General features: G+C 45.5%; 1 protein-coding gene across 3 annotated transcripts in view; it reads right to left on the bottom strand.

The window, feature by feature from the left end:
* Positions 1-25,462, bottom strand: part of LOC140723800 (NACHT, LRR and PYD domains-containing protein 3-like) — a 99,860-nt gene extending 74,398 nt beyond the window's left edge. For 2 of the 3 annotated variants that reach the window (XM_073038338.1, XM_073038336.1), the window contains exons 1-4: positions 25,355-25,462; positions 6,064-6,156; positions 5,027-5,193; positions 84-255 (exon numbers count right to left, since the gene is read on the bottom strand). In XM_073038338.1, the coding sequence (XP_072894439.1) occupies positions 84-255; positions 5,027-5,193; positions 6,064-6,124 (400 nt within the window). In that variant the 5' untranslated portion in view covers positions 6,125-6,156; positions 25,355-25,462. Of the gene's footprint in view, positions 1-83; positions 256-5,026; positions 5,194-6,063; positions 6,157-25,349 lie in introns of all 3 variants that reach the window. The other variant, XM_073038337.1, reaches the window with a different exon arrangement.
* Positions 25,463-26,690: the final 1,228 nt, after the last annotated feature.

Raw genomic sequence — 26,690 nt, 5'->3', positions numbered from 1 at the left:
AATTTGGGGAATTGAAATGCATGAAATTATTAAATATGTAGAGCTTGAATCCTAAATTAGATTAATCTCTGATATTAACTCACCATGTTCCTGAATTTCATTTAGTAGTTTGTCCAACTTTGGGACGCCATCCCGCACGTTCACAAAGGTTTCCCACATCACCCTCCGTGCGCGGGAGCCTTTCTCCATCACCAGGCTCAGGAGGAGTTTAGAACTGTCCGCCCGCTCTCCCTTATCAGCGAGATCAGAGATTTTCTGTGAAGAGTAACAGTGAACATTTTGGGGACTGACAGATTCACACAGAGAATGAGAAGTAAATGATGTGCTCTGTAACGGGATCACACTGAGCAGTCACCCAGACGGGTGCTGATCCTGTCTGGACATGGACTGTACATTCTGAGGGCAGAGTACACGGCGGGACATTCACCGTGAACCTGGTCCACCAGTCAATGAGATCCTGGCTGGTCTGTGACCGCTTCATTGACGTGGCTCTGAATCCATAAATAATCCCTCACCGGATTTGACCGTGTAAAACAAAATCAGAAAATAGCGGTCACAGATGAAGAAACAAGTCAATAGACAATAGACAATAGACAATAGGTGCAGAAGTAGACCATTCGGCCCTTCGAGCCAGCACCGCCATTTTGAGATCATGGCTGATCAATTCCTATCAATACCCGGTTCCTGCCTTGTCCCCATATCCCTTGATTCACCTATCCATAAGATACCTATCTAGCTCCTTCTTGAAAGCATCCAGAGAATTGGCCTCCACTACCTTCCGAGGCAGTGCATTCCAGACCCCCACAACTCTCTGGGAGAAGAAGCTTTTCCTTAACTCTGTCCTAAATGACCTACCCCTTATTCTCAAACCATGCCCTCTGTGTGGTGAACTACATATACCTGTCTGGACTGCTCCTGTTGCTCCTCCCACAGACCCCTGCTGACTGCTTCTGTGGCTCCTCCCACAGACTCCTGTATAAAGGCGATTGAAGCCTGATGCCCGGCCTCATTCTCCAGGATGTAGTGTTGTTCATTCTTCCAGTCAATAAAAGCCGATACCTCGTTTCTTACGTCTCGGAGTGAGTTAGTGATGGTGCATCACTCTGGTACTGGACTCTCCTAGCATCTGGAACATATTTCCTGCCTCTATCTTGTCCAATCCCTTAATAATCTTATATGTTTCAATCAGATCCCCTCTCAATCTCTTTAATTCCAGCGTGTTCAAGCCCAGTCTCTCTAACCTCTCTGCGTAAGACAGTCCAGACATCCCAGGAATTAAACTCGTGAATCTACGCTGCACTTCCTCTACAGCCAGGATGTCCTTCCTTAACCCTGGAGACCAAAACTGTACACAATACTCCAGGTGTGGTCTCACCAGGGCTCTGTACAAATGCAAGAGGATTTCCTTGCTCTTGTACTCAATTCCCTTTGTAATAAAGGCCAACATTCCATTAGCCTTCTTCACTGCAGGCTGCACTTGCACATTCACCTTCAGTGACTGATGAACAAGGACTCCGAGATCTCTTTGTATTACTCCCTTACCCAACTCTACACCGTTCAGATAATAATCTGCCTTCCTGTTCTTACTCCCAAAGTGGATAACCTCACACTTATTCACATTAAACACCATCTCCCAAGTATTTGTCCACTCACCCAGCCTATCCAAGTCACCCTGAATTCTCCTAACATCCTCATCACATGTCACACTGCCACCCAGCTTAGTATCATCAGCAAATTTGCTGATGTTATTTTCTATGCCTTCATCCAAATCGTTAACGTAAATGGTAAACAGCTGTGGTCCCAATACCAAGCCGTGTGGCACCCCACTAGTCACCACCTGCCATTCCGAGAAACATCCATTCACCGCTACCCTTTGCTTTCTATCTGCCAACCAGTTTTCTATCCATGTCAATGCCTTCCCCCCGATGCCCTGAGCTTTGGCTTTACCCACCAATCTTCTATGTGGAACCTTAACAAATGCCTTCTGAAAATCGAGGTGCATTACATCCACTGGATCTCCCCCGTCTAACTTCCTGGTTACATCCTCGAAAAACTCCAACAGATTAGTCAAGCATGATTTAAGCTTGGTAAATCCATGCTGGCTCGGCCCAATCCTATCACTGCTATCTAGATATGCCACTATTTCATCCTTAATAATGGACTCTAGCATCTTTCCCACCACCGATGTCAAGCTGACAGGTCGATAGTTCTCTGTTTTCTCCCTCCCTCCTTTCTTAAAAAATGGGATAACATTATCCATTCTCCAATCCTCAGGAACTGATCCTGAATCTAAGGAACATTGGAAAATGATTACCAATGCATCCGCAATTTCCAGGGCCACCTCCTTTAGTACCCTAGGGTGCAGACCATCTGGACCTGGGGATTTGTCAGCCTTCAGTCCCATCAGTCTTCACATTACTGTTTCCTTCCGAATGTCAATCTGTTTCATTTCCTCTGTTACCCTATGTCCTTGGCCTATCCATACATGATAGGAGATGGTGGTGGACTTTAGGAGATCTAGGCCTCATATGGAGCCAGTGATCATTAATGGAGAATGTGTGGAGCAGGTTAAGACCTACAAGTATCTGAGAGTACAGTTAGACGAGAAGCTAGACTGGACTGCCAACACAGATGCCTTGTGCAGGAAGGCACAGAGTCGACTGTACTTCCTTAGAAGGTTGGCGTCATTCAATGTCTGTAGTGAGATGCTGAAGATGTTCTATAGGTCAGTTGTGGAGAGCGCCCTCTTCTTTGTGGTGGCGTGTTGGGGAGGCAGCATTAAGAAGAGGGACGCCTCACGTCTTAATAAGCTGGTAAGGAAGGCGGGATCTGTCGTGGGCAAAGTACTGGAGAGTTTAACATCGGTAGCTGAGCGAAGGGCGCTGAGTAGGCTACAGTCAATTATGGAAAACCCTGAACATCCTCTACATAGCACCATCCAGAGACAGAGAAGCAGTTTCAGCGACAGGTTGCTATCGATGCAATGCTCCTCAGACAGGATGAAGAGGTCAATACTCCCCAATGCCATTAGGCTTTACAATTCAACTGCCAGGAGTAAGATATGTTAAAGTGCCGGGGTTGATTGTATTTAATGTATTTAAGTAAACTACTTAAGAACTTTTTAAAAGCTATTATTAATGCTTTTTGAGAGAGTGATTTTGATGCATATCATATTTTTACTGAGTTAAGTATTGTATGTAATTAGTTTTGCTACAACAAGTGTATGGGACATTGGAAAAAATGTTGAATTTCCCCATGGGGATGAATAAAGTATCTAACTATCTACATCTGGGAGATTGCTTGTGTCTTCCTTAGTGAAAACAGATCTAAAGTAGTCATTAAATTCTTCTGCCATTTCTCTGTTTCCCATAACAATTTCACCGAATTCATTCTTCAAGGGCCCAACATTGTTCTTAACTATCTTCTTTCTCTTCACATACCTAAGAAAGCTTTTGCTATCTTCCTTTATATTCCTGGCTAGCTTGCATTCGTACCTCATTTTTCTCCCCGTATTGTCTTTTTTAGTTAAGTTCTGTTGTTCCTTAAAAACTTCCCAATCATCTGTCCTCCCACTCACCTTAGCTCTGTCATATTTCCTTTTTTTTTAATGCTATGCAGTCTCTGACTTCCTTTGTCAACCACTGAGTCCCCTTTCCCCTCTTTGAATCCTTCCTTCTCTGGGGGATGAACTGATTTTGCACCTTGTGCATTATTCCCAAGAATACCTGCCATTGCTGTTCCACTGTCTTTTCTGCTAGGCTATCCGTCCAGTCAACTTTGGCCAGCTCCTCCCTCATGGCTCCATAGTTTCCCCTGTTCATCTGCAACACTGACACCTCTGAGCTGCCCTTATCCTTCTCAAATTGCAGATAAAAGCTTATCATATTGTGATCACTACCTCACTAATCCAGAATAGTCTTGTCCCTGGTCGACTCCCGTACAAGCTGTTCCAAGAACGCATCCCGTAGGCACTCTACAAACTCCCTATCCTGTGGTCCAGCACTAACCTGATTCTCCCAGTTCACCTGCATGTTGAAATCCCCCATAACTACAGCGACATTACCTTTGCCACATGCCAATGTTAACTCCCTGTTCAATTTGCACCCAATATCCATGCTACTGTTTGGTGGCCTGTAGACAACACCCATTTCGGTCCATTTGCCCTTACTGTCCCTCAGTTCTATCCACACAGACTCTACTTCTCCTGACCCTATGTCCCCCCCTTGCAAAGGACTGAATCTCATTTTCACCAACAGGGCCACCCCACCCCCTCTGCCCACATTTCTGTCCCTACGATAGCACGTATACCCTTGTACATTCATTTCCCAGGTCTGATCTCCCTGTAGCCATGTCTCCGTTATCCCAACAACATCATAGTTACCCATTCGCACCTGGGCTTCAAGCTCATCCGCCTTATTCCTGACACTTCGTGCAGTCAGGAGGGTTTTTATAACAGAGTGAGCAGTCTCGGAGAAGTTGCAGAAAAGATAATGTGATTCATCTCCTCAGTCCGCCAGTGTCCAACATGACAGTGGATTACCGGCTGACACCTGATGCCTTTCCTTTGCCTTTTCCAGTGGAGGTTTATTCAGTGATTACACATTTCAACATGGCAGTATTCCCCGATCCACACTGTTTGCAATTACAGATATTAACGGAATCATCTCCATCCAGAACAGAACACACTCGAGCTCCTGTGGCATCCACTGATGATGCCCCGGTTCTCACTGACATCCTGCCGTCATGCTGCACGGTCTTTTCAAAATGAAAATTCCGACCATATTTCCATTTAAACTTCTTTATTGCAACCTCATACAATAGTTACCTGCTCCCCTCGCTCTGAGCATTGAGCCGCCATTGGAGTGTTTACACCTCTTTCAATCATTCCTTCAGATTCACAGTTTTAAGAATTATATATATTTATTTCTGATTTGTTTTCATGCTTTATTATCCGATGAGTGAGAGTCCCGACACCCATCAGTCCTGTGATGTGTGAAAATTCAAACCCATTCTCCCTCCCACTCACCCGATGTTCCTCTCCGCTGAACTGATACTCGGCCGTTAACGCCAGGCTCACTCCGTGCACCCCTCCTTCCATCGCCTGCTCCAGCCTGTCCCGGTAAAAGTCTGTTAACTGCAGCAGCTGGAAATCATTCCAGCTTGCCAAGAGCGCGGTGATCGCTGAGCTCGGACCTGTGAAGCAAAACAGTGAAAATGAAATAAATTACTGACCCATATTGGACAGTAACTTTCTCTCTGGAACCTAAAGATCCCCAAACACAGACCGAAATATATATATATGGGGTGGGGTTGAGTGTGAAGGAACGGGCTTGGACTGAAGGTTGGGGGTGCCGGGGGTGTAGGAGGGGTATACCTCCATCTGTTGAAGGCTGCTTTGTCCCTGGGAATATACCTCTCTGTTTTGGAAAGGACTCTGCTTATTGCTGAGAATATAGTAGCCATCACCATCACTCTCCTGGTACTGCCCATCACCACCGCTTGGCTCTGCGTTACTGTCAGCCTGCCTGGTCAACACTTTCCTCAGCAAATCTCTGGTGTTTCTCACAAAATGCTGGAGGTGCTCAGCAGGTCAGGCAGCATCTATGGAGGAGAATAAACAATCAACGTTTCGGACCAAGGCCCTTCATCGGACTGGAAATGAGGGGACAGAAATTCCAGATATTTCCACATTACTTTCTATTCCTTGTTGTCCTGATCTGAAACGTCGACTGTTTATTCCTCTCCATGGATGCTGCCTGATCTGCTGAGTTCTGCCAATCTGTTGTGTGTCTTTGTGTTGCGCAGAACTTGCAGCATCTGCAGAATGTCTTGTCTTCCGGAGTAACTCGCTATTTTAATGTGCATCACAATCTGTTAGAGGAGCAGGAGCAGACGGTAATTGTACTCCTTCCACGTGTGACTGTTTCCCCCAGAGATGTCAACTCTCTCTCTCTCATCTCTCTGCTCAGTTTTCAAAAATACTTTGTGAATTGCCTATATTCAATTAAACACAGACGCAGAATCCGCAGCGTATTTATAAATTTAAATAATTCGCCAACATACCCGTGTCCTTTCCCGATGTTGACGTCATTGGAGCTCCTCCACTGCTCGAACCTTGACCCATTTTGGGGACAGGTGTGATCAGTTTTTACTGTTCTGTAACAAAACAAAACAACAACAGGAGGGTCAGACATTAATTAAAGGAGAATACTGTTTTGTTTTTAAATGGAGGCAAACACTTCCAAACATCTTGGGCCGATCCACTGAAGCCTTGACATGGCCTGATCCACCTGTGCCCATCCACCCACAGTCACACAATGTCCATTTCCGATCTCTCCATGGATTGTGCACTGGACCAGAATTCTCCAGGGTATCTACTCTCTGTATTGCAGGCAATTCCCTTTTAGGAACCAATCTTGTGTCCTGGACCAAGAATGTTGCGTCTACAGAATGCCGAGGCAGATTGAGCAGTCAGCGCCCACTGCTTTGGTCCTCCTACCACTGGTGGCGCTGTGGTGAGTAATGGACAAGTGTTACAGCAGTGTGGGCTGAATCATTTCTGCTGATGATGAGACTTCTATTCCTCTCGTCACTGGATTATACAGATTTCTCAGTCACACCTGATTCTCACCGTCCCCTTTCAGGTTATCATTGCCTGGCCTTGACACCTACGGCAATATATGATTTGAGTCTATAGAGAGACACTCTGACATCCTGAACAATGCAATATCACCTATAGCATCGTGACATCTTGTCCTGAACCACTATAGTTTTTCCGGTAGGACTTTAAGACCATTATTAGCATCAAAACTCGGTTAAGATTTCTTTGAGCCTATCACCTGGCTATTATCAGATAGTTAGTTATATGACACCTTGTTAAACACAATGTCGACATGCCATACATCCAAAACAACAAGTTGGGAAAAATCATTAACATAAATAAAATAAGATGCTGGAGTTATTCAACAAGACAGAGAGTATGTTAATATTTCGGGTAGAAGACCCTGTATCAGAGCTGAGCCTGTGTGTAGGAGCCATGTATCTGTTCTCTATCAGCATTGCATCCTGCGTTGTGTATTTATGATGTTTTTTATGGTAACTAGTTGCATCAGTGGGGGTGTGGTACACGCAAAGGGAGTCAGTTATATATTTGTGCTTTGTTCCATGCAGTACACAGCCCTAATGCCCTTCCTTCAGACAACATTGGTGGCGTGAAGAGGGGAGACTTGCAGCTCGGGCTACTGCCGATCTTCCATAAGAAAAATACCTTGCCCAGGCTTGCGCCCTGGAAACTTTCCAAGGTGCAAATCCATGTCTATCGAGACTAACGGAAGCCGAGTACACTACACAGCTGGGGACTGACGGATGTCATATATTTTGTTATTATCCACTCAGATACGCTGAACTTAAACTTGGGTACAGATCAGTTTCATCGCTTCAAGATTGTATGATTACTGTTTGCCAATAAAGGATCGAATACTTATCACTGACATTTGTAACAATCATTATTGGATTTGAGGGCACGTCGTGCAAGTAGAACAAACCTGTGGGGGGGTCGCCAGCAATGGCAAATTAACTTGGTTACATTTCACCGCTACATTGTCAACAGATGTTTCTCAACCTGCTGATCATTTGAATATTCTGAGATGCTGAGTATTTTGCTTCAGTTTTCACCAGTGAAAAGGACCTTGGCAATTGTGGGGATGACTTACAGCAGACTGATACACATGAATGTATGGACTTTAAGAAAGAGCATGCACTGGATCTTTTGAGAGGTTTTAAGTTAGATAAGTTGCCGGGACTGAACGAGATATACCCCATGCTACTGTATGAATCGAGGGAGGAGATTGCTAATCCCCTGACGATGATCTTTACATCATCAATTAGGTGGGGAGAAGTACCAGAGGATTGGAAGTTTGCAAATGTTGTTCCCTTGTTTAAGAAAGAGAGTAGATAACTGAGGAAATTATAGACCAGTAAGCATTTGAAGAGACATAATCTGATTAGGGATAGTCAGCATGGCTTTGCTGAAGGCAGGTCACGCCTTATGAACCTGATTGAATTGATTCTTTGAGGATGTAACAAAACACATTGATGAAGGTAGAGCAGTGGAAGTACTGTATATGGATTTCAGTAAGAGGTTAGCTACGGTTCCCCATGGAAAGTTCATTCAGAAAATAATGAGGGATGGGATACAAGGAGACCTTGCTTTGTGGATCCAGAATTGGCATGCCCACAGAAGGCAAAGGGCGGTTGTCGATATTTCGTATTCTGCATGGATGATGATGACCGATAGTGTTCCTTTGGGTCTGTTCTGGGACCCCTTCTCTTTGTGATTTTTACAAATGACCCAGATGAGGAAGTTGAAGGATGGGTTAGTAAGTTTGCTGAAGACACAAAAGTTGGGAATGTTGTGGATCGTCTGCAGGGTTGTCAGATGTTACAGTGCAAAATCGATAGGATGCAGAACTGGGCAGAGAAGTGGCAGTTCGAGTTCAATACTGATAAGTGTGAAGCGGTTCATTTCGGTCAAATTTCAAGATAATATAATATTAATGGTAATACCCTTGTCAATCTGGAGGATCAGTGAGATCTTGGGGTTAGTGTCGATAGAACACTCAAAGCTGCTGCCCACGTTCACAGTGTTGTTCAGAAAGCATATGGTGTGTTGACATTTATCAGCCATGGAATTGAGTTCAAGAGCGTGAGATAATGTTACAGCTATACAAGACCTTGATTAGACCCCACATGGGAGTACTGTGTTCAGTACTGGTCACCTCACTACAGGAAACGATATGGCTGCTATAGAGGGAGCACAGAGGAGATTTACAAGGACTTGCTTTGGATCCAGAATAACAATTATTTTGTTCTCCTTTACACTTCTAAACAATCTTGAATCTTGAACCCTGGGGATAATACCACGACCAACCACATTATGTATGCTCCCACTTGATTTCATCAACTCCTACAATGTCATCCTCATTCTCCTCTGGAGTAAAAATCCAGCTCGGCCAACCTCTTCCTATGACTCAGCCCTCTAGTCCAGGCAACATCTTCAGCAATCTCGTCTGCACCCGATCCAACTTGATAGTATCTTTCCTACAGCAGGGTCAACACAACTGTACAGAATACTCTGTGTAGCCACACCAACAATATAATGCCCATAATCCAGAACTCAATGCCCTATCTGATGACGGCCACCATGATTAAAGCCTTCTTTTCCACCCTCTATACTTGCCCATCCACTTTCAGTGACTGTACTCTTGTACTCCCAGGTCGCTCTGTTCCACAACACTCGGTGCCCTCCCATTCACTAGACCAGCCCCACCTAGTTTGACTGTCCAAAATGCACCATCGCTCACTTGTCCAAGTTGAAAACCATTTGGCATTACTCAGCCCATCTCCATAACTGACCAAGATGTCTTTGAAATTCATTGTCACCTGTTGCCTTATAAGCCAGTCTCCCGGATTCAGTCTCCCTGTATGCACATGACTATGTCGCCACCCACAGCTCGAATCTGCTATTTAAGTTTGTCGACGACACTACATAGATTGGCCTCCTCTCAAGCAATAATGAGGTGGCCTACAGGGAAGAGGTCATCTCTCTGACACAGTGATTGCAAAGTAACAACCTTCCTCTCAATGTCGCAAAAACAAAGGAGCTGGTTGTGGATTACAGGAGGAATGGAGACGGGCTAATCCCTATTGACATCAATGGATCTGGGGTTGAGAGGGTGAACAGCTTTAAGTTCCTCTGCATCCACATCACCGAGGATCTCACGTGGTCTGTTCACAACAGCTGTGCGGTGAAAATGGCACAAAAACACGTCTTTCACCTCAGACGGTTGAGGAAGTTCGGTATCGGCCCCCAAATCCTAAGAACTTTCTACAGGGGTACAATTGAGAGCATCCTGACTGGCTGCATCACTATCTGGTATGGGAACTTTACTTCCTTCAATCGCAGGACTCTGCAGAGAGTGGTGCGGACAGCCCGGCGTATCTGTAGTTGTGAACTTCCCATGATTCAGGACATTTACCGTGACAGGTGTGTAAAAAGGGCCCGAAGGATCATTGGGGACCAGAGTCACCCCAACCACAATCCATTCCAGCTGGTACCATCCGGGAAACGGTACCGCAGCATAAAAGCCAGGACCAACAGGCTCCGGGACAGCTTCTTCCACCAGGCCATCAGACTAGTTAACTCACGCTCAATTGAGTGTACTCTATATTATATGGACTGTTCAATATATTATAAATTATTATAAATTACTTTCATTGCGCATTGCACATTTTGACCGAGACGTAACGTAAAGATTTTTACTCCACATGAATGTGAAGGATTTAAGAAATCAATTCAATTTAATTCAATTCAAACTTGCTCACCGTGCCATGTACATTCATATACAAATCAATGGCATGAATAGTGAAATTACAGAGGTCTCAACACTGACACACACATCCCACCCGTCACAGGTCTCCATTCGCTAAAACCATTTTCGATCATCTCCCTCTGCTTCTTGTTCTGGAGCCCGGTGTGAATCCACCTCGCCAGCTCCCAGTGACTCCCACGTGACCGAACCTTCCCGATCAGCAGCCATGCGGGATATTGATACAGACTTTAACAAAGTTCAGATGAACAACATCACTGCCCAACTTTACCTAACTCCCTAGTTACCTCGAAAATAACCCCCTAAATACTTGACAGATATGATATCCTATTGGACAGTGTTGACGGTGATTTCCCCATAACCAATGTCCAACATCCCGGGATTTCAGCTTCACTGCAGACTGAGAAAATTCCGATCCCAGCTGTCGAATTACCAACCTGGACTGAAGCCCGTATACTTCCAGTTCCATATTCTCAGAGTCACCGGCCCAATATCATCACCCATACAAAGACGCTTTGGTGCCGGCAATTTGCCGTGGAGTTCCTGCCATTTCCGATTCACAAACTGAGTTAGAATTGGAACCTAATGAGCCTCTACCGGAGCCGGTGCTCAGGCTGGTTCCCCGGTCTGTATAGAGGATGCGGATACACTTCAGCCTGACCCCAGCAGCCAAACCGAGCACATTTGATCACAATCTTCCTGCTGTGTGTGATCCTGCCCAGCACAGCTGGCTGCCATGTTTCCTGCAGTGTAGCAGGAACAGAATGTAAAATTATAAAGTAGAAAATGCTGGGAACTCAGTACATCAGACTACATCTCTGAAAGGACAAATGGTGGAAGACCCAGTTCCAGAACTGACACTGTCCAAGATGCTGCCGATCTGCTAAGCGCTTCCAGTTTTTTCTGCTCTTCACTTTAAATTTCCTGCAACTGTAGTATTTCTCCCTCTTCATCTTAATGCACAGATAGTAAACTGATTGCCACCCTAAACTGTAAATACCATCCCACCTCAACAAGTTTGCTAGTTCTCAGCTCATTCTGACCCTGGTGTAATACATCCCATACAGTCAATGCTCACAGCATCCTTTCCTCCCGCTATCACTCTGTTACATTTGCTCCCGAGGCCACTGTCTCTACACTGAGAGGCGGTGACCACAGAGCGATAAAAACTGCAACACTTGCTGCAGCTCTGACGGGCCGTTACCCTGGAAACAGAGGAAGTGGCTCACCGAAAATAAACAAGAAATGAAATAACAAACTCAACATCACATGCTATGGGTTCCATTATGGCAAAGGTTAACACTGTAGCCATTTTGTAACGGTGAATCTAAAATTGAAATGGCTGCTTTTACCCTGCCACGTGCTGTGTTCAATTAAACCTCTGGTAGTCCTAACTGTCAAAAAAACAATTCCGGAAAAGATGCAAGGCAAAACTTCACAATGAAGACAATGTTTGAAAGAGAGATTGCTGAAATATATCATTGCACCAATGGGAACAGTCTGGGCAGAGGTTGAACAAGATGGTTGATATATATCATTGAGGTGGTGGGATACAGGCGGGGCAGAGGTTGAACAAGATGGTTGATATATATCATTCAGGTGGTGGGACAGAGGCTGGACAGAGGTTGAACCAGATCGGCAGGGGATGAGCAGATGGAGCCAGATGGGAGAATGGGATCAAGGGCAATCTCTGATGTTCCTCCTGCAATACACAGACCCTGAAATAATAGTACGCACGAGTAGATAACAGATTCCAATATAACAAAACCAGAACAAACAATAAGAATTTTGGTATATGTCATTTTCTACTCGATACGCTTTATCAATTCCCCGCAGAAAGTATCCCATCCCGATACTTCACATCTTCATATAGCTACTGCTCTTCCTTTAATTGAATGAAATAGTGGAGAACAGTGATAGAGCTGAGTACGTAATAGAAACCAACCTCCCCTCCATGGACTCTGTCTATTCTTCCCACTGCCTCAGTAAAACAGCCAACATAATGAAAGCTCCCCACAATCCTAAACATTCTCACTTCTCACCCTCCCACAGGGGTGAAGATAAAATAAAACAGAAACATGCCACCGGGCTCAAGGACGGTGTCGATTCTGCTGTTAGAAGCGAACAGCGTGATGAGTGGACTCCTGACCTCACAGTCTAAATCGATGTGACCTTGCACCACATATCTACCTGCACTGCACTTTCTCTGTAACCAGAATGATTTGTTTTACCTCAATGTACTGCTGCAATGTATTGATCTCTGTGGAGAATACCGGAGACACGATTTTCACTCAACCTCTGTACGTGGAAAACAAAATAAAGATTCCCCATTTCAATCGTGTGGAAATATTAGACAGCCTGGGTTGCTCCTTTGGAAATTCTGGAGGGAGTGTGCACAATTCAGAGAAACCCAGATAAATGAACAAGACTTAATTCTCGCATTAATAGGGCCAGATATCGGGAAACACTTTCAGCATTTCGGCAAGTCGTAGTAATGGAAAGAAGATGGAAATAAACTTCCCAGTCCTCCGAGAGGACGTGAGAGATCTGGATCTCACTGTCCTGTCTGAACGGGTAAAGATTAAACTACTCATGCAGGTGGAGCAGTGTCCCGAGGGTGCGATTACTCTGTTTAACCCTCGAGTCTGCAAGAACACAACGGGCCGAACGGCCGCTTCCAGTGTGCTGGAAATATTTAAAACAATCAACGACCCCAGGCGTCGATCCAGGTGAAGTTTAGATCCGATACCGGGCCGGGTGATGGAGGTAAAGTTCACCAGGTACATCTTAATGGATGGGTTCAGTCTCGGCATCACCATCTCATCCCGCTCCTGGGATCAAACACCAGGGGCTGAGCGGCGGCTCATCTCAGGCGGTTCCGTGTGAAGGTCCCATAACCCGGACCGACCACGACAGGTTGTATCCAGGAAGCGGGTCGAGACCACCGGTTCAAGGATGTTAACGGGACTCCCTGCACATCATCAGGTGCTTCTCTTGCCCGGGATCGGCTTCAGTACTCACCGATGGGAAAATGTCGGTCGCGTTCACCCCTAGTGACCTGTTATCAATACTCACCGATGAGAACTTGATCAATTGTTCCCACAGAAAGCGATCGGTCCACCGGCTCCACGCCGACGACCCAGTTCTACAGAGAACGGAAAGAAAACCCCGCCCATCCGGAGACTGTGAGAGCAGGCGCGGGGCCTCGGAAGCGAAAACCTCAGATGCTGCAGATCTGCGTTTGAAATGGGAGTGAGAACCCGGATCACGTGACGGGTGGAGGGTTTCCCACCTGAACCGCTGACTCTGCTCCTCGCTCCTCACACACGGCCCGACCTACCTGCCGCATTTTACATATTATTTCATATTTAGTCCAGCTACATTTTTAATCTCTCCCTCTGCATCTTCCCCGTCCCCATCGCTCCATTACCCGGTTCTCAGAGTTACTGGATCAATTCTCATCCCGGTCCGACACTGAATTCCCACCCGAAGAAGAATTGTGCAGGTTTCATTGAAATCACTTTTACGTTTATAAGCACTAATTTCTATTCACATTCCTCCGGAGCCTCAATGGACAGGAACACTGAAACATCAAGTGAGAAACAGCAGGAGGAGGCCATTCAGCTTCTCAAACCATCAACAAGATGGCGGCTGCTCTCCCATCTCAGCCACATGTTTATACCCGATCCTCATATCCTCGATCCCTTCGGTCTCCACACATCTGCCGGACTCTGTTTTATGTGAAGACGATCACTGATCTTCATCGTCCTCCAGGAATCAGTCTGGTGAATCTCTAAAACAAACTCTCTCTTACTTGTTAGATAATCCTCCATAGAATTTAATTCCATTTCTGCAGCCCCGTGTTGTCCCAATTACTCACCTCCCACGCCTGTCACTATTTCCACCTTCCCACCTCCCCCTTCACCAGGATCCACCTCTCACTCCCCAGCTCTTGCTCCATCCCCACTCCTCAATTCTTTTCTCTGACTATTTCCCGTCCACTCTCAGTCCAGAGGGAGGGTCTCGGCCCGAAATGTTGACGGTCCATTTCCCTCCACAGATGCTGCCCGACCCAATGAGTTACGCCGGCAGTTTGTTCTTTGATCTGTATAACCCGTGTTAGTATGGGGAGCGGGATTTTACACCATATTCCAGGTACAATCGCAACAAAGCACAAATAATTGTTACAGTAATTGCCACACTTAAACACGAGAAAGCTTGCAAACGCTGGAAATCCAGAGCAACGCACACAAAATTCTGGAGGAATTCAGCGCAGCAGGCAGTGACTTTGGAAAAGAGTAAACTGTCCACATTTTGGACCACGAGCCTTTTTCATTCCTAAGGAGGAGGGGGAAGTGATCTGAATACAAAGGTCGGGGGTGGGGATAAAGTGGGGAGCTGGAAGGTGATAGGTGAAGTCAAGTGATGGTCTGTCCAAGGGCTGGAGAGGAAAGAATCAGAGCGTTGTCAATAGGACAAAGGGAATGAGGGGACCCAGGGAGAAATGAAAGTTCAGAATGGGGTGGGGAGGGGTGGGATTTGTTTACTGGAAGGAGAATTCAATATTCATACAATCAGGTTGGAGGGTAGCCAGATGGAATATAAGGTGTTGCTCCTCCACCCTGAGGACGGTCTCATCTTGGCACAAGAGGAGGCCATTGATCGAGACGTCGGAATGGGAATCAGAATTAAAATGTTTGGCCGCTGCAAAGTCTCCCTTGTGGCAAATGATACAGAGATGCTCGACAAAATGGTCTCCTGATTTATGGCTGGTCTCACCAATGTAAACAAGGCCGCATCGGGAGCACACGACAAAATAGATGACACCAGCAGATTCGCAGGTGAAGTGTTCCCTCACCTGGAAGGACTGTTTTGTGTCTGAATGGAGATGAGGGAGGAGGTGTACCGGTAGTTGTAGCACTTAGGCCGCTTGCAGGGATAAGTGGCTGGAGGGAGTTTAGTGAGGAGGGATGAATGAACAAGGGAATTATGGAGGGAGTGATCCCTGTTGAAGAAGAGGGTGGGGTGGGCGAGGAAGATAAAAATATGTTTAGCTGTAAGATCTCTTTGGAGATGGTGGAAGTTGCAGAGGCTGAAGGGGTGGTAGGTAAGGACAAGAGGAACTATATCACTATTACGGTGGTAGGAAGATGGGGTGAGCACGGAAGTATGGTAAATGTGAGTGAGGACAGCATCAATAGCGGAGGGAGAACAGCCGCATCCAAGGAGCAGATGCAGGGGGAGCAATGAAACTGAGAAAAGGGTAGAGCATTTTACAAGTGATAGGCTGGGAAGAGGTAGAGTCGAGATTATCATGGGAATCAGTAAGTTTATAAAGGATGTTGGTTAACAACCTGTCTCTAGAGATGGAGAGATCAGGAAAGGGCACGGATGTCTCAGAGATGGACCAGCTTACACTAAATAGCTCTTGGCAGTCTAGTACAGAGAGACTGCAGGAGCCCTGGAAGTCATGGATGTTGCTGGCGTTTAAGGAACCGAGTTACAGGGGTAGATTGAACAAGTTAGAAATTGATTCCGTGAAGCACAAGAGATTGTGATGCTAGCAGAGGTTCCCAAACTTTTTTTATGCCACAGACCTACCATTAACCGTGGTGTCCGTGGCCCCCAGACTGCGAAACCCTGCCAGAGGCTTACAAAGGATACCCCTGCTAGAGGTATACAAACTACGATGGTATAAATAGGGTGAATTCATGTAAGCTTTTGCCACTCAGTTTGGGTGAGGTCATGTGTTTAGGGCAAAAAGTGAAATATTTAAGGGGAATCTAAGGAGGAACTACTTCACTCAGCGGCTGGCAAGAATGCAGATTCAGGTTCAATTGCAAAATTTAAGAGCACTTTCTATGGGTACATGGATAAAGGAGGTATTGAGGGCTGTGGTCTGGGTGCACGTGGATGGGACTGAGCAGAGAATGACACAGACCAGATTGTCTGAAAGCCCGGTTTCTGTAAGAGAATGAATTACATTGTGTGTCCTATACAAGCCCATTTCCCAGGAGACTTAAATCATTCCAACGTAATGTTCTAAAAATAAATGCAAATGCAAGAAACAGTCAATAGATAAGGAATATCTGTGAAGAGAAACAAAGTTAATCTTTCAGTTGCAACTCGCTGTGTCGGTATGGCTTCAAACATTTTCTGACTTGATTTCAGGTCTCCAACAACTTGAGTCACAGACAGCTGAAAGTGAGTGGGAATTTCCAAACATGGTGAGAATACTGAACCAGAGGCAGAGAACCAACGATGCAAACACTGCGCAGATACTCACTCGCTCTGTGTATTGAGATGACCTCTCCGGAGTCTCTGGTCTCTCCGCTCCATTGTATCTGTGGCCTTTGGCTTCGGACTCCCCAACCCTGGGGAACAATCCTTGGTATATGTGAGTGGGCATCAACGGCATTACAGACTACGTTGGGAAAAATAGCGCTGACTGCATCAGTCACGTCCCCCTCCCGGGCGCTCTAAACAATGCTTCGAGGCCCGCAACTCGAGCAAGTCACGAAAGCTACCCTCTCCGAGGAGAACAGCCACACAATGTAACAACAGCAGACGAGAGGACTCTGCAGAGATTCAACCCCTGTGAGGCAGCCGGGCCAGAAAACAACCCAGGCCAAATACTCCGTCAGTGTGGACACCAGCTCACTGATGACTTCACGGCCATCGTCAACACTTCACTCGTGTGACTTCAAATCTATACATTCAGAAGCAAGTGACTACGAGCTAGCCTCTTCTTCAACGTCAACGAGACAAAGGAGATAGTTATCAACTTCAGGAGAACTTGCACCACTCACACGCGTCTTTACATCAGCAGCTGTGGAAACCGGAAGCAGTTTCAAACTCCTGGGCGTGCACATCGCATACAACCCCTCATGGTCTCAGAACACATTCCACAATGCTCGCTCCCCAACATCTCGACTGGAAAGAATGGACTATGTGTAGTGCATGAGGGAAAGAGGCCGGCAACAGCATGAAGGTTCCCACCCAGACTTGTGCATGGACTCTTTGACCCACTCCCATCAGGAAAGGCTACGTGGCATCACCTCCAGGACCAGTAGACTCAAAAATAGTTAATTTCTCAAACAGTAAGGGAAAGCAACGCTTCCACCCACTAACTCACCCCTCCATACCCCCATCACCACTTTTTAAAAATTTCCTGTCAGTCACCATATGTCCAGTCACTCCTCTTCCTAATATCATTTCATGGACATACGGTCAATGTTTAAAGCTATCACATGTATTGTGTGTTTTTATAATTGTGCTCTTTATCTTTCTGTGTTTTTTTTGTTTCTGCATCAGATCCAGAGTATTTTATTCTCCTTTTCACTTGTGTACTGGAATGACATTAAATAACTTGGATCTTGAATCCTAGGGAATATACCACGACCAACCACATTATCTATGTACCTTCCTGATTTTATAAACTTCTACAATACCACCTCATTCTCCTGTGCTCAGCGGAATAAAGATCCAGCTTGGCCAAACCTCTTCCTATGAATAGGCATGTAATAGCCTCACCAGTAATTTATGTAACTACAATATAATGCCCATAACCCAAAACTCAATGCCACAACTGATGAATGCCAGCATAGTTAAAGCCTTCTTTGCTAAACTTTACACTTGCACGGCCACTTTCAGGAAAACGTACACTTGTACTCCTCGGTTTCTCTGTTCCACACACTCGGTGTCCCACCATTCACTATTTCAGTCCCACCATTGTCTGACTGTCCATCATGCACGATCAGTCACTCGTCCAATTTGAAAAACAATTGGCATTCCACATCCCAACTCTGTAACTGATCAAGATCTCTTTAAAATTCATTGTATCCTGTTGTAATATCAAGCATACTTCCGAATTTTATATCAAACTTGCTGACCATGCCATGCACATTCATATTCAAGTTAATGTCCCGACTAATGAATTACAGAGGTCTCAGTGCTAACACTCACATCCCACTCGTCACAAACCTCCATTCACTAAATCAATCTTCAGTCATCACTCTCTACTTCCTGTCATCGAGCCCGCTTGACAGATAAAACGTGTTGTAGTCGGTGATATCCGCACAACCAATGTCCAATCGCCCGGATCCTCAGCTTCACTGAAGACTGAGAAGTTTCCAATAAACAGCTGTGTAGTTACCAAGTGGACGGAAGCCCCAAACAGCCCATTCCATTTTCTCAAAGACTCCGTCCCAATATAATAACACACAACCCTGCGATGTCTGGTGCCGGCGATTTGCCGTGGTGTTCCTGACATTTCCGATTCACACACTGAGGTGGAACTGGAACCTAATGCCCCTCTGCCCCGGGCCGGTGCTCAGGCTGGTTCCCCCGTCTGTATAGAGGATGCGGATACACTTCAGCCTGTCCCCAGCAGCTAAACCGAGCACATTTGATCCCTATGTCATCGCTGTGTGGGATCTTGCCCTGCACTGTTGACTGCCATGTTTCCCACAGTGTAGCAGGAACAAAATGTTCATAATGTCAAATTATGCAACAGAAAATGCTGCGAACTCAGCTACATCTGTAAAAGTAGAAATAGTGGAAGACCCAGTTTCACAATTGGGCTGTTCAAGGTGCTGTCGACCTGCTGGGCGTTTCCTGCATTTTCTTCTTCTTGCTTTAAGTTTCCTACAATAGTATTTCCTCTCTATTTAACACACAGATATTATCTGATTGTAGAAATGTTTGTGTCACCCCAAAGTGTTCGGCCGTGTGATGAAAATGTCATCGCCACAACCATTAAATATGTTAGTTCTCAGTCCACTCTGACCCTGGTGTAACACATTCCACACAGTCAATGCTCACAGCCTCCTTTCCTCCCACTGTCACTCTGTTGCATTTGCTCCCGAGGCCACTGACAGGATGCTGAGAGGCAGTGACCAATGAGCGATAAAGTTTTGCAACTCCTGCTGCAGTTCTGGCCAGTTGTTACCGAGGAAACGGAGGAAGTAACTCGCCAAAAGATAACTGAGAAAGGAAATAACAAACTCAACATCATCCGCTATGAGTGACATTGTGACAAAGATTAACACAGCAGCCATTTTGTAACAGAAAAACTGAAATTGTAATGGCTCTATTTACCCCGCCTCGTGTTGATTCAGTTAAACCTCTGGTAGTTCTAGCCAACAAAAAACAATTCCTGGAAAACTCAATGAGGTACAAGGCGGAAGAAAATACTTCACAATGAAGACAACTGTTGTAAGAACCGTTGCTGAAATATGTATACCACTGAGCTGATGAGATACATGCCGGACTGAAGACAGCAGAGAACTGTGACACAGCTGAGCAGATCAGAGAAACAAGTCTCCCCTTCATGGACTTCTAGAGGGAGGCTTAACAGGAAGTTTACAAATTTTTCCGAAGCCCAGGTGATTGGAAAAAGCTTAATTCTCTCAGAAATACGATGGTACATTGGGAAACATTGGCTACGCTTTGCAGGTCGTAACAGTGGAGTAGAGTCAAGAAAAAAAAAACAGCCTTCAGTGAGTGAACGTGACAGATCTGGATCTCACTGGCTTGTCTGAACGGACGGAAAATGAATCAACACATACACGGGGGAACAAAACCCCGCAGATGCTGCAGATCTGTGGTAAAATGGGAGCGGGAAACGGGATCAGGTGACTTGTGGAGGTTCTCCTTCCTGAACCGGTGACTCCGCTGCTCGCCCCTCACATACTGCCCGACCCACATGCTGTATTTTCCACAGTATTTCATATTGACAGCAGCTACATTTCAACGCTTTGCTCTGTACACTTCCCCTTTCTGCTCTCCTTGGTCAGAGAGTCAAGAGCTCAGTCCCCATGCCGGTCTGACATAGAATTTATACACAGAACGGAACTGTGCAGGTTTGATGTAAATCAGTCTATGTTTATAAACACTAATTTCTATTCACAATCCTCCGGCCTTACTTTACAGGATCACTGAAACATCAAGTCAGAAACACCAGGAGGGGCCATTCAGCCCCTCTAACCATCAACAAATGGCGGCTGCTCTCCCATCTCAGCCGCAAGTTTCTGCCCGATCTTCATTTCCTCGATCCCTTCGGTCTCCACACATCCGCCGGCCTCTGTTTTATGTAAAGACGGTCACTGAGTCTTCACCGCCCTCTGTGCTGGGGATTTACATTTACCGCCCTCGGAGTGGAGACATTTCCTCATCTCAGTCTCGAACAGTCGTCACCTGTCTCAGAGACTCGGATCCTCAGTTCACTCGTTAAGGATGTTGGGTATTTCAGTGTGTTCACTTGTCAGTCCTCGATTCCCCAAATGGAAGAGTTTTCGAATTTGATCGCTCTTCATATAAGAATTCCAGCAGCCTCGGAATTAGTCTGCTGAATTTTTATCGCACTCTCTGTTGCAAACACTCCCTAACCTCTTTGTTAATCCTCTATGAAAATAATTCTCTCAACATGCAGGAGGCAGGCATCAGGTCAGATAGCATTCATAGAAATGTGCAAACAGTGGACATTCCGGGCCAAGACCCTCGTTTTGGACTGAAGATAAGTAAGAGGGGTTCCACAAAGAAGTAGTGGGCAGGTGAGAAGCAGTAAAAGGTCAGACTGGGGAATAGGGTAAGTGTGGAAATTGGAAATGTTGATCACCAAATTGAGAAATCGATATTCATACCATGAGGTGAGAGCTCCCAGCCGGAAGTTAACGAGCTGACCGTCCACCGCGAGGGTGGCCACATCTTGGCACCATCATTTACAGCTCTGTTCTGCCCCCAACACTCAGTTCCCAACCCCTGTCGCCACTTCTACCCCACGGCCTCCCCCACACCATGATCAACCTCTCCCTCCCCAGCCCACCCTTATACCCACCCCTCACCTCTTTTCTCTGACTAATTCCCGTCCACTCTCAGTCCAGAGGGAAGGTCTCGGCCCGAAATGTTGACGGTCCATTTCCCTCCACAGATGCTGCCCGACCCAGTGAGTTCCTCCGGCAGTTTGTTCTTTGGTCTGTATAACCCGTGTTAGTATAGGGAGCGGGATTTTACACCTTATTACAGGTACAATCTCAACTAAGCCCAAAGAAGTGAAGTCATGTCACTCCTTTACACAATAACATTTACAATAAGCACAATGTACCTTCGACCTAACCCCCTACCCACTGCCGGGAATGTGGAACAATCCTTGTTCCAAGCCTGCACCGGTCTCGCTTCCCAACTCCTCTGCCACAACACTGCCGAATGCATTGGTGCTTCTTCCTGCACCTGCTGTCAAGTTTACTTAGTCCATTTACTGACTCGTCGAACCCTTTTCTCGAACTATCTTTCTTCATCTCAGGAGGCCGTATATCCACTGACATCTTGTATAAACCCATTGATTCTCACAGCTACCTGCACTATACCTATTCCATCCCTTCTCTCAGTTCCTCTGTCTCCGCCGCATCTGCTCTCAGGATGAGGCTTTTCATTCCATAACTAATGAGATGTCCTCCTTCTTCCTTTCTTCCCCAGCAATGCTGCCCTAATCCGCATTTCTTACGCCCATCTTCCGTCTGCCCTCAGCCCATCCACCCGCGGCCCCACAAGGGAGAGGTTTCCTCTGGTCCTCATCTACCACACCACCAGGTTCTGCGTCCAGCATACAATTCTCCGTAACATTCGCCATCTCGAACGGGATACTAGCAACAAACATATCTTTCATTCACCCCTCTCCCCCACACTTCAAAGGGTCAGTGTGGACATGGTGGAGGATTACAAGTACCTGGGGATACGAATTGACAATAAACTGAACGGGTCAAAGAACACTGAGGCTGTCTACAAGAAGGGTCAGAGCCGTCTCTACTTCCTGAGGTGTCTGAGGTCCTTTAACATCAGCCGGACGATGTTGAGGATGCTCTCCGAGTCTGTGGTGGCCAGTGTTATCATATTTGCTGTTGTGTGCTGGGACAGCAGGTTGAGGGTAGCAGACATTAACAGAATTAACAAACTCATTCGTAAGGCCAGTGATGTTGTGGGGACTCTCTGATGGTGGTGTCTGAAAAGAGGATGCTGTCCAAGTTGCATACCATCTTGGACAATGTCTCCCATCCACTCCATAATGTATTGGTTAGGTACAGGAGTACATTCAGCCAGAGACTCGTTCCACCGAGATGTAACACTGAGCGTCATAGGAAGTCATTCCTGCCTGTGTCTATCAAACTTTGCAACTCCTCCCTCGGAGTGTCAGACACTCTGAGCCAATAGGCTGGTCCTGGACTTATTTCCCCTGGCATAAGTTACTTATTATTATTTAATTATTTCTGGTTTTATTTTGCTGTATTTCTACTCTATTCTTGGTTAGTGCGGCTGTAACGAAACCCAGTTTCCCTCTGGATCAATAAAGTATGTCTGTCTGCCTGTCTGTCATCATAATTTTAAAAGTAGGCGTCTTTATTCTGAGACGGTGCTCTCAGATCATAGACTCCCTGTCTAATGGAAACATCCTCTCCATGTCCACTGTATCCAGGCTTTTCAGCATTCGGTAGGTTTACTTAAACATACATCCCCCCATCACCCCCACCGCTCCTCTGAACTCCATTGAGCACAGTTCCAGAACCATCAAATGCTCCTCATACATAAAGCCGATTATTCTTGAGATTATTCATGTGGACCTTGTTAGCAACAACTGAACTGAACAGATTCCCAGGAACAACAGGCTAATTGACACCAGAACAATTTAGTGCGAAAAGTTGTAGTTTGTTTACACGGTTTGAACAATGAACCCACAGACCAGAAATACTCGCTCAACACCTCATAAACCTGGGCAAGTTGACCCCCGGGTCCATTTTACTTGATCTAAAACTATGATATCCCATGACCCATCCTCACAGGGTCACACAGCTGAACCTGTCCCTTACCGACGCCAGAAGCCTCGCACATCGTCCACACATCTCACAGCAAGTGGTGTATTCAGGGATATACCCACAACCAATGTCCGGATGCTCGAGACTTCTGATTCATTTGGAAGGAGGAACATCGTGTCCTATCTGTATAAGTACTAAGGATTACAGCCAAAACCGCAACTCTAGGACTCCTTGCTACCGATAAAATGATGCAGTGTTTCGGCCAATCAGAGTTCAGAAACTAACACTCAATCAACCTATGGCAGAACGGGAAGCTGATGATCATCTGACTGGACCAATGATCGGGCTGGAAAACCTGGGCGTGAGTCACCAGATACAAGCGATACGTTTCACATTGTCTCCTGCAGCTAAACTGAACACAATTTATCGTTATCTTATTGTTAAGTGAGGTCTTGTCCAGCACAATTGTGTAGGCTAACAGGAATAAAATGCTTGTGATACAAAATTGAAATAGTATTGCTGGAAACTTGTTTCATCAGATAGGACGTGTGGAAAGAGAAACTGTGGAAGAGCCAGTATCTGAATTGGGATTGTCCAAGTTACTTCCCGATCTGCTGAACGGTCTCAGCATTTTCTCTTTTTACTTTAAATGATGCACAACTATTGACTGATTACAAGATCTTTGCGACGGCCTGAACAAAGTTGCACAAATGCAATGCCCACATTCATTAGTTTTGTCTTCATTCCAACACAGGGATAAATCCGTCGATAAAGTCAATGCTCATAACATCCTCCCCACCCCACTATCAGTCTGTTACATCTGCTCCCGAGGCCGCTGTCTCTCATTGAGGGACCGTGACCAGAGAGCGATAAAAATGAGCACCACACCCTGCAAGTCACATGGGCTGTTACCCTGGCAACAGAGAAAGTGGCTCTCCAAAAATGACAAAAATTAAATGAAATAACAGACTCACTTTAAATGTTGCCAAGATTAACACTTCACCATTTTGTAATGTTGAAAATAAAATTGTAATTATTGATGCGATACAGACTGTCATTGAGGTGGTGGGTTACAGAATGGACAGGGGCTGAACAAGATGGTTGATATATATCACTGAGGTGGTGGGATACAGAATGGACAGAGGTTGAACAAGATGGTTGATATATATCACTGAGGTGGTGGGATACAGAATGGACAGAGGTTGAACAAGATGGTTTATATATATCATTGAGGTGGTGGGATACAGACTGGACAGAGGTTGAACAAGATGGTTGATATATATCATTGAGGTGATGGGTTACAGGTCTGAGAGAGGTTAAACAAGATGCGCGGGGAATGAGCAGATGGAACCAGATGGGAAAAGGGATCATCATTAGTTTTCTCTTCATTCCAACACAGGAATTATTCAGTACACACAGTCAATGCTCACAGCATCATCCCCACCCCTTTATCAGTCTGTTACATCTGCTCCTGACGCTACTAACTCTCACTGAGCAACGGTGACGACAGCGCGATAAAAATGTTTACCACTCCGTACCGGTCACATGGGCTGTTATCCTGGCAATGCAGAAAGCGGCTCTCCAAAAGTGACCGAAAATGTAAACAACAGAGTCAATTTAAAACGCTGTGAGTCTCGTTATGACAATATTAACATCATTCAATATTGCATGTACTTGTTCAAAATAAGTCTGTGAGCCTTGGCTTTCAATAATTGGTGTGAAGACCCCCCCCCCCCCCCGCCGCGCCCCCAATCCTCCGTACAGCAATAACTTCAAGCAAATGCTTCCGTTAACTGCTGATCTTCCTGCACATCGGCCTGGAAGAATTTTATGTCATTCCGCCTTACAAAACTGCTTCGACGGAACTGCTGCTTCGAGGTAGGATTCCTCGACGGAACTGCTGCTTCAGCCCATTCCGCAACTTTCCTATGGGATTAACGTTAGGACTTTGACTCGGCCATTCTAATTTTCTTTTGTAATTATTCTATTATTTACTCTTGTCTTCTGGATCATTGTCTTGTTGCGTTATCCAACTTCAATTAAACTTCAGTTGACAGAGTGCTACCCTGACATTCTCCCGTAAAATGACTTGATATAAAATTAACACACAGCTATTTTATAACGTTGAAACTAAAATTGTAATGTTTGCCTTTACCTTACCTCAGGCTGCAGTTAATAAATCCTCTGCTATTTCTAGTTAATAAACACCGATAGTCAGGCAAAATAATTCACAATGAGGCGACAGTAGTAGTTTCAATGATTACAGTCCAAACAGCAACTCTCCAAGGACTCGTTGCTACCGGTAATATGATGCAGAGTTTCGGCCAATCAGATTTCAAAAACTAACACTGCGTCAACTTATGGCAGGATGGGAACCTGATGGTCATCTGACTGGACCAATGATCAGGCTGGAAAACCTGGGCGTGAGTCACCAGATACCGGGGATACGTTTCACATTGTCCCCTGCAACTAAACCGTATTCAATTTATCACGATTTTTTTGTTAAATCAGGTCTTGCCCAGCACAACTGGTCATCACATTTCCTGCAGGCTAACAGGAATAAAATGTTTTTAATATAAAATTGAAATAATAGTGCTGGAAACTCGTTTCATCAGATTAGATTTGTCGAAAGAGAAACTGTGGAAGACCCAGTATCTGAACTGAGACTGTCCAAGTTGCTGCCCGATCTGCTGAACGTTTCCAGCTTTTTCTCCTTTCACTTTAAATTATGCACATTTATTGACTGATTACAGGATATTTGTGACGGCCTGAACAAAGTTGCAGAAATGTAATGCCCACATTCATTAGTTTCGTCTTCATTCCAACACAGAGTTAATACAGTCGATACATTCACTGCTCACAAAATCCTCCCCACCCCACTATCAGTCTGTTACATCTGCTCCCGAGGCCCATGTCTCTCATTGAGGGACCGTGACCAGAGAGCGATAAAAATGTGCACCACTCCCTGCAAGTCACATGGGCGGTTGCCCTGGCAACAGAGAAAGTGGCTCTCCAAAAACGACAAAAAAATGCAATAACAGACTCACTTTAAATGCTGTCAAGATTAACACTTTGCCATTTTGTAACGTTGAACTTAAAATTGTAATTATTGATGCGATAAAAACTGATCAGAAATTGATAAGAAGTTTGATATATATATCTATCATTGAAGTGAGGGCATACAGACTGGACAGAGGTTGAACAAAATGATTGATATATATCACTGAGGTGGTGCGATACAGGCTGGACAGAGGTTGAACAAGATGGTTGATACATATTGAGGTGGTTGGATACAGGTTGGACATGGGTTGAACAAGATGGTTAATATATATCATTGAGGTGGTGGGATACAGACTGGACAGAGGTTGAACAAGATGGTTGATATATATCATTGAGATGGTGGGACACAGACTGGACAGAGGTTAAACAAGATGGTTGATGCATATCATTGGGATGGTGGATTACGGGCTGGACAGAGTTTAACGAAGATGTGTGG

This window comes from Hemitrygon akajei, unplaced genomic scaffold (assembly GCF_048418815.1).
Source record: "Hemitrygon akajei unplaced genomic scaffold, sHemAka1.3 Scf000136, whole genome shotgun sequence".
Lineage (NCBI taxonomy): Eukaryota > Metazoa > Chordata > Chondrichthyes > Myliobatiformes > Dasyatidae > Hemitrygon > Hemitrygon akajei.
The sequence above is the reverse complement of the archived record's forward strand: the minus strand, read 5'-3'. Positions and strand labels throughout refer to the sequence as shown.